This window comes from Pholis gunnellus, assembly GCF_910591455.1.
Source record: "Pholis gunnellus genome assembly, chromosome: 20".
Taxonomy (NCBI): domain Eukaryota; kingdom Metazoa; phylum Chordata; class Actinopteri; order Perciformes; family Pholidae; genus Pholis; species Pholis gunnellus.
The window spans coordinates 11,822,313-11,836,072 of record NC_136547.1 but is presented as its reverse complement, the minus strand read 5'-3'; the positions used below and the strand labels follow the sequence as shown (position 1 = coordinate 11,836,072).

General features: G+C 41.9%; 1 protein-coding gene across 2 annotated transcripts; it reads left to right on the top strand.

Moving 5' to 3' along the window:
- The first annotated feature begins 722 nt into the window (after positions 1-722).
- Positions 723-13,760, top strand: vill (villin-like). 2 transcript variants are annotated; one of them, XM_079181290.1, is made up of 21 exons: positions 724-849; positions 2,011-2,049; positions 5,477-5,560; positions 5,712-5,786; positions 5,907-6,106; positions 6,449-6,557; positions 6,941-7,051; positions 7,660-7,865; positions 7,953-8,031; positions 8,116-8,214; positions 8,331-8,484; positions 8,595-8,695; positions 8,837-8,974; positions 9,082-9,240; positions 9,479-9,658; positions 9,789-9,934; positions 10,390-10,534; positions 11,995-12,183; positions 12,460-12,528; positions 12,679-12,969; positions 13,235-13,760. In XM_079181290.1, the coding sequence occupies exons 1-21, from the start codon at positions 805-807 to the stop codon at positions 13,346-13,348; spliced, it is 2,733 nt and encodes a 910-aa protein (XP_079037416.1). In that variant the 5' UTR covers positions 724-804; the 3' UTR covers positions 13,349-13,760. The 2 variants fall into 2 exon arrangements, with proteins under 2 accessions (XP_079037417.1, XP_079037416.1); XM_079181291.1 differs by lacking the exon at positions 12,460-12,528 and having other exon boundaries at positions 723-849.

Genomic DNA, 13,760 nt, shown 5'->3' with positions numbered 1-13,760 from the left:
CGCTAACAATCAATCAATTTAAGAGGAGATGATATGTCAACGTTGTGTTCACAGCTTGTTTCTGCTGCCCCCTAGTGGCTAGAAAATCAGATGCATGGCTAATGTTTTTATATTTTAGGTTGCATTTTACATCCAAACAGGTATTTTATTTTGAAATTGTCACAAGTTTGAGGTTCAAAGTTCCTTCTTAACCTCGGAAACGGCAGTTTACAAAACAATTTCACTCATGAGGTTCAATTAGTAGCTGGGCTGGAGCTTTGGATCCTATCACATGATCTTTGTCAGCAGATGGAGTTCGCTCAGTTTTCATTTAATTTTGTCTGTTTTAAACCACCATGGATGAGAAGTCCTTAAAGTGCCTAAAGTTTGATAATGTAATTAATATATTAGTTATAATGTATTATATAATATATTATATTATTATAGTATAATGTGCTTTATCATGTACGTTGCATTCAAGGCCATTTTAAACATTAACTGAGCACAAGAGGACACTACTGACTTCTTCGACAAAGGGCCGAAGCTCCATTGTCTGATCTGCAGGTGCATTAATATGGATAGAAACATTGGTTAATGTGCAACCAAGAGGAGCTAAGCTTCATGTGATATCTTGATGTGAACCTTTAGCTTCCGCTTACGTAGCAGCCTCTTTAACTGCAGCAGTGGATTAGGCATTACAGAGCTCATTGTTCAAGCCTGAAGAACTCTTGTGGAGGTTTTTTTTTTACTCTTAATTTTCCATTCGTCCCTCAAATATGTGGGGACTGAAGTTCACCACGTTGTGGAAATGATCATATTTTCATAATGGAGTCCAGGGTTGAATCTAAACATGAAAAGCCGTGGTCGAAGGTAAGAAAAACATTCAGCCTGCATGTTGACTTGAAGCTGTTGGTTAACAAGAAAACCAGGGTAGTTGCGTAAGAAATCTGTTTTCAGATTCCCTGGCAGGGATTGCGTGGACTAAATAAGACAAAGACAAGTGTAATAGATGTATCCCTGAACAGAAAACATCAGCAGGGAGCATGATTCATGCACTCACTGCAACGTGCAACAGAAGAAGTTTACCGATCGTTCACACAGTTTGAAAATGTTTGTGGGGGGAAAAGCAGAAGCAGGATTTGATGCTTAGTGTTCAAAGGGATCAGTTTCAAGGGTATCCTTAGCTGTAAAAGCAACTCACCCACAATGTCTTTACACTGTTTCTTTACACACAATGCAGTGTTTTACTATGGATTAACATCCACGCACCGCAAGGACTCTTCTTGTCTGATACTTCAAAACAAAGTGTGAAAATCACTTTGGATACAGCATGTTAAGACTTCTCCACATTTAGCAAACAAATGTTAGCACACGCTGCCAATGCCTGCTCTGGTGGGGGATCAAAGCCCAGCGCTGCAAACCTTCAATAATGTCAAGCGTTCCTCCTCGAGTGTCTGTGTGAGTGGGCACAGAACGAGAGACTTGGCCACAGAAAGCCTCTGATTCCTTTCCAATACCCCTCGGAGCTCCTTGAGTCCAATTCCCCCATCTGCTAGTTGTAACAGTTGTTGAATGAATAATTGGTGTCAAGTGGCCCCTGTAATGCTCACTGCGCTGCTGAGGGCTCAGCCCAACACAAACACGACTCTTGCTGGCAGCATAATCAGGACCTCGAGTGAGGCTTGAGTCCATCTCAATCCAGGTATTGTAGATGAAGTGTCTTGACTCTGTGATGCATTCTGCAAGTCTGGCTCTCCTCGTTAATCCTCACAACAAGCCACAACCTCCTTTTTAAAACACCTTTATTTCAGAAAGGGCTGGGGAACAATGTAAGGAGGGGTGTATCACGGTTGTTGTTGTAGTGTAAATATTGAGGCAGGAAATTGCAGGTGTGTTCAGACCTGGGCGTGGAGACAAATAAACCAAGCCCTCTCTGCCACACACACTCCAGCTTGTACATAGGAGGGATAGCCAGCAGTACTTATATTGCATTAAGACCTAATTTCACTGATCAAACTCCACAACTTGTAGGCGACAGCAAGGCCTTCACTTCGCCAGACACAACACAAGGTAAGTTCCATTATTTTTGTTTTGGCGAGAGCTTTCTCTAGACTGTTTTCAGTTGTTTTCAATGTCTCTCCTCCATCCTATCTATTTCCTTTATCTGAATCACTGCAGTTTGGGGAGGGTGACATCTTCATTACCATATTTGTTGAATCAATATCTTTAAAACAGACCCAATGCTGTGTTTTGAAACCTACAGCATGTTATATAAATTGGAGGTGAACACATTTGCATGTATTTAGAGCACTGACAAAGCTCATTGTGAAGCTGAAGCCAATGGACACACTGCACATTGATTGAGGTGGAACCAGTCTTTCCTGTCACAGTAATGGAACCAACGCTGGGGTGTAATTGATCTTTTCAGAAATTATTTGTTTGTCATATATTTTTAGGCAGATCAGATTGCAGAGCACAATGTTTGTCTTTCATTAACAACAGGGAGTTGCCACTACAGCCAAAATCTTGAACAACCAACAGCGCCATTTAGTTACGTCATTTAGTCAACCAACTAAAAATCAATTAAGATTTCTAGCCTTGTAGTGATATTTTATAGTGAAAGTGAGATAATAAACTAAATAATAAAAGGGTTATTTCATCAAAACTTAATCATCAATATTACATGCACACTGAGGGAAACTGTTATTTTAGTAAGAGTTTGTAATGTGGACTAGGCATGGGTGTGGCCACTCCTTTGGCCAGTTGAAAAAAGGAAATGGTCAATAGATGTTTGGATCTGGAACATGATGATGAACGTTTCTTAGCACCAGAAAGAAATCCTCCCTGGTCTTTTGGCATAATTTTAAGCGCAACATTTTACAATCGTTAGTGAGGTAATTGCTTTTATCCTGAATTAATATTTACCAGCCGCAACAGCGAGTGGCTATTTTTGTTTTTCGCATTGTAAGTCTGTATGTGTGTCATCGTGGCACACTGTGGTCCTGGGGACACCTGCTGTAGTGAGAACTGCCACGGAGGCGGTTTTGTCAGGTGTTTATTTCTGTTTCTGGACATATTTTGTCAGCGCGATATCGTCCCAATTGTGAAAGATGCAATCGAGTTGTGATCAAAATGAAGGCAAAGATTGACAATAGGTGTGGTCTGAAAAAATGGTGCCAGACGTAGAGGGTAGGAAGTGTGGAAGGGGCCATTGACGTCACACTACAAGATCTTTCACCGGGAGGACGCCCCCACGAGATGTCCAAACTACGTTACCACACCGTCATGAAGCAGTCATGATTGCTGATGTTGTCGTTGGCACACATGTTCACAAATAAGCCTGTTTCCACAAGTCTTTTCCGTTTCCCCTATATCAGTCACTGTGTTATGTGTTACACATAGCTCACACAGGTAGGCTATAGGTGAGGCGACCCCTCCCCGGATTTTCCCTCATCCCGGGTCTTGCACGAAGGTTCACACCTATAGCGCTTAAGTCGTGTAGCGTGAACTCGGCATGAGAGTAATTAAAAGTGTCCTCAAAGCAAAGAGTTCGGTAGCTTTAAGCACACGTTACAATTTGGCTTTAAGGTGAGATTATTTAACTTTTGAATGAAGAAATGACAAAAAAAATGCAATAAAAAAGCACCCTAAATTTAGTACACTCTGAAGTCAATCTGGTACAGCTAATGTTGTAGCTAATGTTGGCAAACGTGGCCACAATGACGGTTACACGATGATTAAGCATCAACTATTAGCTATCACCTAATTGTTACTTTTGGCACCTGTAGACACATAATCTTGCTGTAAAGCTGCTTATAGAGCCGCCGCTCTTTATGTATTATATTGTATGTGTGGTATTGCAAAATCATACACACTCTCTGTCCTCTTTTTATGTTATTAAAATCTCAACCCTTTTTCTGTTTGCTCTGTGTGTCACCTCTTTGTATCTGATTATTTGAAAAACCTGAGCCTTGATAGTATTAATAAAGGGTGTGGTTAACATCCTGGTATTGTACAGCCGACCTGATCTGCCTCACCTTCCACCACCATCAATCACTGCCCAGCCAGGCATTTCATTTCTTCACCTGGAGCAAAGATTAATGTCTGTGTGAGCCAATAAATTATAGCTGATATATTTCCCTGGAGAATAACTGCAAACACAGCTCCCCCGGCTATTTCCCAATCACATCATACATTCATGGATCCTGTATATTTGCATTCATGATATGTTGCCGGGAGCGTAGCATCCCCACCGAGCCTGTTTCCACGTGTCACCACTAAGCCTGTATATTTTCTCGGCTCAGCTGGTGTGTTTGCGTATCAGTGCTGTTGTTTCTGATATCTGAGTCAAGAGGCGTTTAAGCGCCGCTGATTGCAGAACTTGTACGTTGCTACGGTGCCAAGCTGACACTCATTAAAGAGGTGTTTCGCTGTCACAGATCCAATCTTTTGAAATGGCTCACTTGTCACTTTAGAGACATCTGTTTCCAGTGAAAAGATAGGGAACTGAGCAATGAGGAGTAGGAGGCTTCAAAAATGTCGTTTTTTTTTTTCTATCGAAGTCCCTTAGAGGAGTTACAATTAATACAGTTAGACTACAAGCAGTGGTGGTGCAGAAGCGTTAACATGCTCTCAAAGTAGTTTCCCCGAAGCTGAGCCTTTCACATGTCATTGTTTTGATTCACCCTTATGTAAGGACACATTTTTCTGTAGCACAAATGCTAAAGACCAACTGTTCGCTACCTGCTGAGAACTAAATGGCAGACGAAGTTATATGAATGAACATCGTGGAGCATTTAGCAGCTAATCATCCAAATATTTCCTGCAGGAGTTGGTGGAGAACAAAACCAGAGCTAAAAAGAGAGAACGTAACGGACTTACAAGTTCCCAGAAACACAACTCCTCATGAATGAAACTGTTGCTCCGTATCTGCTGGATGTGGAAACGCCCTATCAACTTAAAAAGTTATACTATGCCATTGTTGTTTAAAAGTAAAAGTCCTGCATTCAAACTATTACTTAAGTAAAAATCTAGAAATATTAGTAGAAAGATCTACTTAAGAAGTAGGCTACTTATTGGGCCCTTGTGGACGTTCTTGTTATGTATTATATCATTGAATGTTATAGTTGGTTGAGGTGTAACTAATTGTAACTAATTTATATGGTGTTTAATGGTTTCATTATATAAGATCAGCAATATTTGTGGTGCGGTAAAAGTTAAATATTGATGTGAAAAGTCGTGAGGTAGAAGTTTAAAGTAGCTCAAAACGGATACTCAAGTAAAATACAAAGTACCTTAAAACTGCTCTTAAGTACAGTAGAGTTACATTCCACCATTGACCATAAATCTGAATATATTATGCTTCAGCGTCACTACGATGTCTAAAGTTTCTGTGTAATGTTTGCTTATACATATCTCACCTACATTAAATGTGTCTTAAATCATTATATTTCTTTACACAGCATATGGATGAACCTTACATGTGTCTTTGTTTCAGTTTAGCAGAATGATGAGTGATGACAATCAAGACACATTTAGAAATGTCAGCCAAAAGCCAGGCCTGCAGATATGGACCATCAATGTAAGTCAGCCCTTTGAACAAATATCATATTACTGTGTGTGTGTGTGTGTGTGTGTGTGTGTGTGTGTGTGTGTGTGTGTGTGTGGACGTTACTGGTCAAGCGGGTCTTATTTTTCATAACATCTAACATGTTTGTTTTTTTCTCATTCAGAACATGCAGATGGCCCCTGTTCCAGCTCAAGGCTTTGGTAACTTCTTTGAGGGGGACTGTTACATTGTTCTCTATGTAAGTACAAAACTGGTTGATTTCTCAAGAGGCTCAACACTAATGAAGGCATGTGACTTAAACATGCCTTGATAGTGTGTTTACAAGTGTTGGTCTTCTATCATCTGTATCTTTCACCAGATAAATCAGAGCAAGGGCTCAGGCCAGTCGGCTGACGTCCACTACTGGATAGGAAACTCCTCTTCTCAGGATGAGCAAGGTGCAGCAGCCATCTACGTCACCCAGCTGGACGAGCACCTGGGTGGGAGTCCGGTCCAGCACAGGGAGGTGCAGGGTAATGAGTCTCCACGGTTCAGGAGCTACTTCAAAAATGGCCTCATGTGAGTCAAAGGAAATAAATCTGGTGTGTGAACTACGGGGTGGTGACCAAATAGTCACGCACACTTATGCTGTAATCTTCCTGAGACATGAACAGTAATCCCTCTGCATGAAATCATTATGACACCAAATTGCACCTGTTTTGTTGAGGCAGCTTAGCAAAGAAAACGCTCATTAACCGCTGACTTTTCGTCGTGTTTTTGCTTCATACTGAGGTTAAATTGCAAAATTACCAAAACAATAAATTCAGCCAAGTGCTTTTGCAATCATCCTGCTTCATGTGTGCTCTTCGTAGTTGTTTTATTACACCTGAACTTTGCTAACGTGCGCTGATCTCTCCACAGCTACAAGAAGGGTGGAGTGGCCTCAGGTTTTCACCATGTTGACACAAACGTCTACAACATCCTGCGACTGCTGCACGTCAAAGGGAGGAAGCATGTCACAGCGACAGAGGTATGCAGAGTAGAATATAAAGGGCTTAATGCTGCCTGCCCTGTACCTCCCACTGGAGCTATCGCAGGTCTCACACAGCCTACAAGGGGTGTCGGCACTCCCTCGTAAACAAATTATGGCGTGCTTGTTGCCATAGCTGTCAAAGTAGGTGTTAATTGGCTGTTGAGTGCCATGCCTGTGTGGTATTTAATTAATATTTGACTAACATTTGTTTTCTTTTTATTGGTTTTATGACAGCATTTGAATAAAGGTTAATAACTCTCCATCATGATAAAGTTTGTGTGTGTGTGTGTGTGTGTGTGTGTGTGTGTGTGTGTGTGTGTGTGTGTGTGTGTGTGTGTGTGTGTGTGTGTGTGTGTGTGTGTGTGTGTGTGTGTGTGCAGGTGGAGGTGTCGTGGAACAGCTTTAACAACGGAGATATATTCCTGCTGGACATGGGGAAAGCCATCGTGCAGTGGAACGGACCCCAGAGCAACAGGAGAGAGAAGCTCAAGGTAATCCTACACTCTGATTGGTTACAAAACGTTGTTGCTACACCACTACAAAAGAGCTACATGAGGAAATACAAAACACTTTTAAAAATGACTTTTCCACAATATTAACATAAAAAACATAATATTCTAATATAGTTGTTGTTAAATTGGATGAGATTTTTCCTTATTTTTGTAAATGTTGGTTCTAACCAAATTACTTCCAAATAAAATCTGGGAAAATAAAAACAAAAGAAATTGTCCACATTACAGTCATTGAAAAGTAGGGACAGCAAATACAAATGAACTGCTCTTGCAGGTATAGATACAGTTGTTATGAATCTCTATATATTAATGCAATAATTGTCAATTAGTGGCAAAGCATAACCGCAAAGGGGAAAGCAGTTATGCAAAAAGAGTTATGACAGAGACAATCATAATCTGATATTTAGCCTAAAATCTTAATTTTACATTTATTTCTCAGTCATAGCAATAAACCTGCTATTTGTATCTTTTCGATGTCCTAATGACATAAACCAATTGTTCTGTGGAAGTTGAACCAGTCTGTAACCATTAATGCTTTTTGTTGTATGCAACAAAAAAAAGAGGCTGTAATCTGTCTTTGTTTGCAGGCAGTCTTGTTGGCTCAGGACATCCGGGACAGGGAGCGAGGAGGTCGAGCTCAGATTGGTCTGGTGGAGGGAGGAGATGAGCAGGACTCCCCAGAGCTCATGAAAGTCATGATGGCGGTGCTCGGACAAAGAACTGGACAGCTGAAGGAGGCCATTCCTGATGACAAACCCGACCAGGTGCAGAACACCAGCGTCAGACTCTACCAGTAAGGACCTCTTGATCTGTTGGATCATTGCTGCAACGTGTTGGGAATGTTGAATACAATCATACGCTGTTCTTCCTCTCTCCTCAGTGTTTTTGAAAATAGCGGGAATCTCGTGGTTCAAGAAGTGGCCACGCAGCCCCTAACCCAAGATCTGCTGCACTCCTCTGTAATTCTCTTTCATCCTTTGGACATGTTCCTCAGAGACTGTTATATAGAGTATGCTCATTGTCTCTTTTTCTCTCACTGTCAGGACTGTTACATCGTGGACCAGAGAGGCTCGAGTGTGATGGTGTGGAAAGGCAAGCAGGCCTCCAAGGAGGAGCGGCAAGAAGCTCTCAACAGGGCAGTGGTGAGTTTACATCAAAGATTTCTATGTATCAAACTATGTAATTATTTAATATGATGGTTCTTTTTTTGCCAGGATCACCAAGTTAAACAGTACTAATTTGTCAACTTTTCTACCAGGGCTACATCAAAGCCAAGAACTACCCATCCAGCACCAGTGTGAAGGTGATGTCTGAGGGAGGAGAGTCAGCAATGTTCAAGCACTTGTTCAAATCCTGGACAGATAAAGGGCAAACTCAGGGTCTTGGTACCACCTACAGCAAGGGAAAGATAGGTAACATAATTCATAACCTGCTTCTTTTCACAATAAAATCGCATATCGTAGGTATTTTTTTCAGCAGTCTTATTAACTTGCGTAATACTGAACATTTTGGGTCCATACAGCAAAGGTCGACCAAGTGAAGTTTGATGTGATGGAGCTCCACGCACGTCCTGAACTGGCAGCACAGCAGCGAATGGTGGATGACGCCTCTGGAGATGTTAAGGTGAGGAAACCAATGTCTAATGCCAAAATACAACAAAAAACACAAAATGGTAGATGGATTTAAAATCTGTATCAAAATTATCATTATTATTATATTCATATTCATATTTTACATTTTTGTTAATGTTCACGTACGGGTCAGGTGTGGCGCATTGAGAACTTGGAGGTGGCCGAAGTAAATCCAAATACTTATGGACAGTTTTATGGAGGAGACTGCTACTTGGTGCTGTACACGTATCAAATATCAAACCAGAGGCATTACATACTCTACATGTGGCAGGTCAGTGACATCACAGTAGGAATATTTTCCTAATATCTCTCTTTCTGGCACTGATAAATGAAAAAAAAGAACAGCTACTCTTTGTTAACTTGAGTTTCTTTCACCAGGGCCGTCATGCCACCAAAGATGAGATCACAGCTTGCGCCTACCAGGCTGTCAATATTGATAACAAGTACAATGGAGCCCCGGTCCAGGTCAGGGTGGTCATGGGAAAGGAGCCTCGCCATTTCCTTGCTATTTTCAAAGGCAAACTCGTCATCTTTGAGGTACATTTTCTCTCACTGAAGATTGTCTTTTTTTTTTTAGCTTGTTGTAACGCCCAAATGCAAAAAAGGCCTTCATCTTGTTTTTGTAAATGTAGTCGAAGGCTGGAGGAATTATTACTGCAATACAATATGTAATGTTTTAGCTCTCAATGTGCTAAAAATATCATAAAGACATGAATCCCACTCTACATCCCTGCATGCATATTATATATGTGTGTGTGTGTGTGTGTGTCTTTAGGGAGGTACGGGCCGACCCGGTGTGGTCAACCCTGACGGAGGTGCCAGGCTCTTCCAGGTTAGAGGGACTAACGAGCTGAACACCAAGGCCACTGAGGTGCTGGCGAGGGCCTCGTCTCTCAACACCAACGATGTCTTCCTGCTCAAGACCGACCACATGTGCTACCTGTGGTACGGAAAGGTACGTGCTTTGTTCTGGAGCACTGTAACAAGCTGACAAAGCCTCAAATAGAAATGTGAATTTGTGTCCGCGCGTTTGCATTTTCACACAAATCCCTGTTTGTTTGATGTCTGCTTCTGTGCGTCTCCAGGGCTGCAGCGGGGATGAGAGGGTGATGGGGAGAGCGATGTCTGATGTGCTGTCCAAGCAGGACAAGCAGGTGGTGATGGAGGGCCAGGAGCCAGCTGAATTCTGGGTAGCTCTGGGAGGAAAGGCTCCCTATGCTTGTGACAAGAGGTAAGCACAGACAGCAGCAACATCACACCTTTGAATCCGGCTCTTTTTTTTGTGATATTATAGCAATCGCCAGAGAAATTAGCTTGTTTTCTTGTTGAACGACAGTTCAGCAGCCACATATTAACGGCTATCAGCATTCAACCAGGCCTTGTTGTTCTCTATATATTTTATTTTTACTCTATACTATAAAGGGCAAAAATAACAATTACAACAGCATAGAAACAAGGACCCCAAAACCCGTCCAAAAAGGTCTATAATCATATTTGGAAACATTAATAAGCTTACACTCAAATCTCCATGGATTATTTTTATATCAAGGTCAGTGGAATATGCCCAATGTCATCTAAAATATAGTCTGCACACACACGCACACACACACACACGCGCACACACACACACACACACATAACAGATTACACAGTTGTAATGACGGTGGGAGCTCTGTGTTGTTTCAGACTGCAGAGGGAGGAGCCTCCTCACAGTCCCCGGCTGTTTGAATGCTCCAATCAGATCGGTAATTTCAGGATGACCGAGGTGGACGACTACGCTCAGACTGACCTGGACGAAGACGATGTCATGCTGCTGGACACCTGGGAGGAGGTGGGAGGCGAATCCTGTTTTATCCACTGGGGGGGGGGGGGGGGGGGGCACCCTACAGAGCACGTTATCATATTTTATGATATGACATTTAACATTAATAAAGCAGGAGTGTGTTTAAATGTCACTGGGTCAGAGTAAATGAAGATCAAACGCGGCATAAATGAGCGATTTCATTTTGGCTTAACATAACTGTACACTTTTAGAGTGAATATCTCTTTGGAATGATGCAGGTGCGTCGCAAATCAAACCGTAACACAACATCTGGACGTTGCCTGTGCACAGACTGATGCTATTAAAGTGAAGCGGAGCAAAGTTGGAGATGTTTTGGAGGGGGCATGGGAAGGCAGAATCTCCAAATTGGCCATTTGGGTACATTTAGGTACCATCTGTACCATTTGAAGGGTTCCAAGTAACTGTAAAATGAATTTGATTACATTTACATATCACTGTAGGTTTTGATTCAATCTAAATACAGCTGTTGTTGGCTTAGTTTAAAAAAAGTAAATCAATGAGACCTTTTATATATGTTCCCATCTAAAGAAACCCATAATCCATTGGTCCATTGGAGCGGCTCATTCCTTTATCATGGGTGCAGCACCAATATTCATCCACAAGACGGAGACAGAGAACGTGTTTTCACTGGAAAGCTGAGAATAGACCAGCTTTAAACGCTCATCCATGCCACGTAAATGAAGACAGACCCTGAGACTGCTTTGCCCCCGGCACAGGGGCGCTCGATCAGTCCAAATATAAACATACTTCTTTAAAAATGTCTAGAAAAAATAATAAAGCCAGTTGTAGAGTGGCTTGGTAGCTGAGTAGTTCCAGTCAGAGCCCTGTAATTGTCTCTGGTTTCGATCCAGCTGCAGGACTTTTGGTTCATGTCAAAGGCCCCCCCCCCCCCCATATTTCACTGTCAACATGCCCCAAAAAGCAGAATAACATTATTTATTTATCCATAAACAGGTTTGGGGTGAAGCCCAGAGTTTGATTGAACAGTTAAAAATAGTAAAACAAAGTTGCCAGTGTGCTCCCTCAATCCCAAGCAACGTCTTTGAAACCGTGACTCCTGAACCGAACCGTGACATCTCTGTACCTACACGATCCTACTATATATTTTCAATGACAAATAATAAGCAATATAATCTGTGGAGTAATAGGTACAATATTTTCCTCTAATGTTGGGAAGCATACTTGACCCATGTTTTTGTGTCCAAGTGACTAATATGGTACAACAGTTTTTGAAATTGCTTCAGTATTGGGGGTGAAGGCTGGAGACAGATTGCAATTTAATCATATTGTGCAATTTCTCACCGCCAATGTCTTTGTTTTTGCTACTGACAGGCTCAGATTGTTATTTTAAGTGTCTGACAACATTATGGAAAGGCTAAAAACACTTAGTTCACGGTACTCTAGAAGGGATTTATCTTTATTTTTCTTCTTTCTCCAAAACAACTCAGATTTTCTTGTGGGTTGGGAACTCAGCCAACCAGTATGAGACCAAGGAGGCGTGGAACAGCGCGCAGGAGTACCTGAGGACTCACCCTGCAGGCCGCGACCCCGACACACCCGTCGTCTTTGTCAAACAGGGATATGAACCGCCCACCTTCACCGGCTGGTTCAATGCCTGGGATCCTCATAAGTGGAGCGTGAGTTCGTTGTGGGCTCTTTGATCTCAGTGAGAGGCACGAGAGTGCTCTTGATACAATAATGCGGCATGATTCAATCATTTGTAATGGTATTATGAATGTGCATTTCCATTACATCAGCGCGGATGATTGGCAAGAGACACAAACATGTGAATCATTTTAGAAATGAGAAAGAAGATGCAGTCACATGTGGATGATTTCATGGATTGTTTGACGATGAAGACGACCCTGCATGCTTACGCATTTTCAATCCTGGCTCATTGATCTTGTCCACAGGGAGGCAACTCTTATGAGGAGATGAAAAAAAAGCTGAGTGATCCAGCATCTCTCTCACAGATCACTGTTGTAAGTGATTGATTGACACTAATCCTTTCATTAATTGACTAAATATACTAATATCACAAATGTAATAACGACTAATGTATCTAATGTGTTAAATAATACTGTTACTAGACCAGAAATATGATTTCACACACCCATGTCCTACGTCTGCAGGATCTGAACAACTCAAAGCTCAATAAGAGTCCTGTTGGGGTTAGTGGAGGTGGTTACAGGGCTCCAGGAGGCCCCACAAGCTCCCCTCCAGTCTACCGGTTCCACGGAGGTGATCTGTCCCCCAGACCCTCTACTCCCACCTCTCCCTCCCCTGGCTTCAGTCCATCATCCCCAGGTGGTGGCACTGTGTCCCCCTCTGCTGGAGGCTCTGGGATGTATCTGGACCCAGAGCTCATCGTCAACAAGTCACCCAGTGAGCTGCCACAGGGAGTGGACCCCAGTCAGAGAGAGGTGGGTAAAGAATTATGGATGTTGCAAAAGCGTGGAAGTCATTCGCTAGGTGTGAATGCTGCAGACGTGGCTTTGTGGACGTGCCGTCTTGTTGGAAAGTCACAGCTCAGTTGAAATCAGAGATGTCCTGATCGCGTTTTTTTCCTATGTATCCTGATTAGAGTTTTAATATTGAGTATCTGCCAAATACAATCTAATGTTACTATTTGTTTTGTACAGTAGAGGTCAGTCTAACTGTTTCCTGTCCTCTGTGCTCTGATTTAAGGATTACCTCTCTGATGTTGCTTTTGAGAACCTGCTTGGAACGACTCGCTCAGACTTCAAGCGCCTGCCAAAGTGGAGGCAGAGTGACATGAAGAAAAAAGCAGGACTTTTCTGAGAAACATGCACCGTTGGATTTACAGGGAAACAATGTCAAACCGGTCTCACTTTTATTCAGACAACTTCTTTGTAAAAACTAACTAAAGAAGCATTTTGGCTGTTAGCTGAAAGACAAGATCGGTCCTTGATCATTTCACCTGATTTTAGTTTTTTTTGCTGTCTGTTTTCCACCATAAACCAAGTTAAAGTGATTAAAGATGCTAGAATTAGCTTATTAATATGATTCTGAATAAATACAAAATCAGGGACACAATTTACACCTAAATTAAGATTATTTGCAATTGTTGTGCTTTATATTTATCCATATTTTTCAATGTTTTATGCTAATTGTTCCATGATCTGATTTTCCTCAGGATATTATTGTCATTAGTTGAATCACTTCATGATGAATAAACACACAAAAGCTTGAA

Excerpts from the sequence above, each read along its gene's own strand:
- vill (XM_079181290.1), top strand. The coding sequence starts at position 805 with ATGGAGTCCAGGGTTGAATCTAAACATGAAAAGCCGTGGTCGAAG. Across the intron at positions 5,787-5,906 it reads ACTGTTACATTGTTCTCTAT|ATAAATCAGAGCAAGGGCTC; the intron begins GTAAGTACAAAA and ends ATCTTTCACCAG. Across the intron at positions 9,659-9,788 it reads GCTACCTGTGGTACGGAAAG|GGCTGCAGCGGGGATGAGAG; the intron begins GTACGTGCTTTG and ends GTGCGTCTCCAG.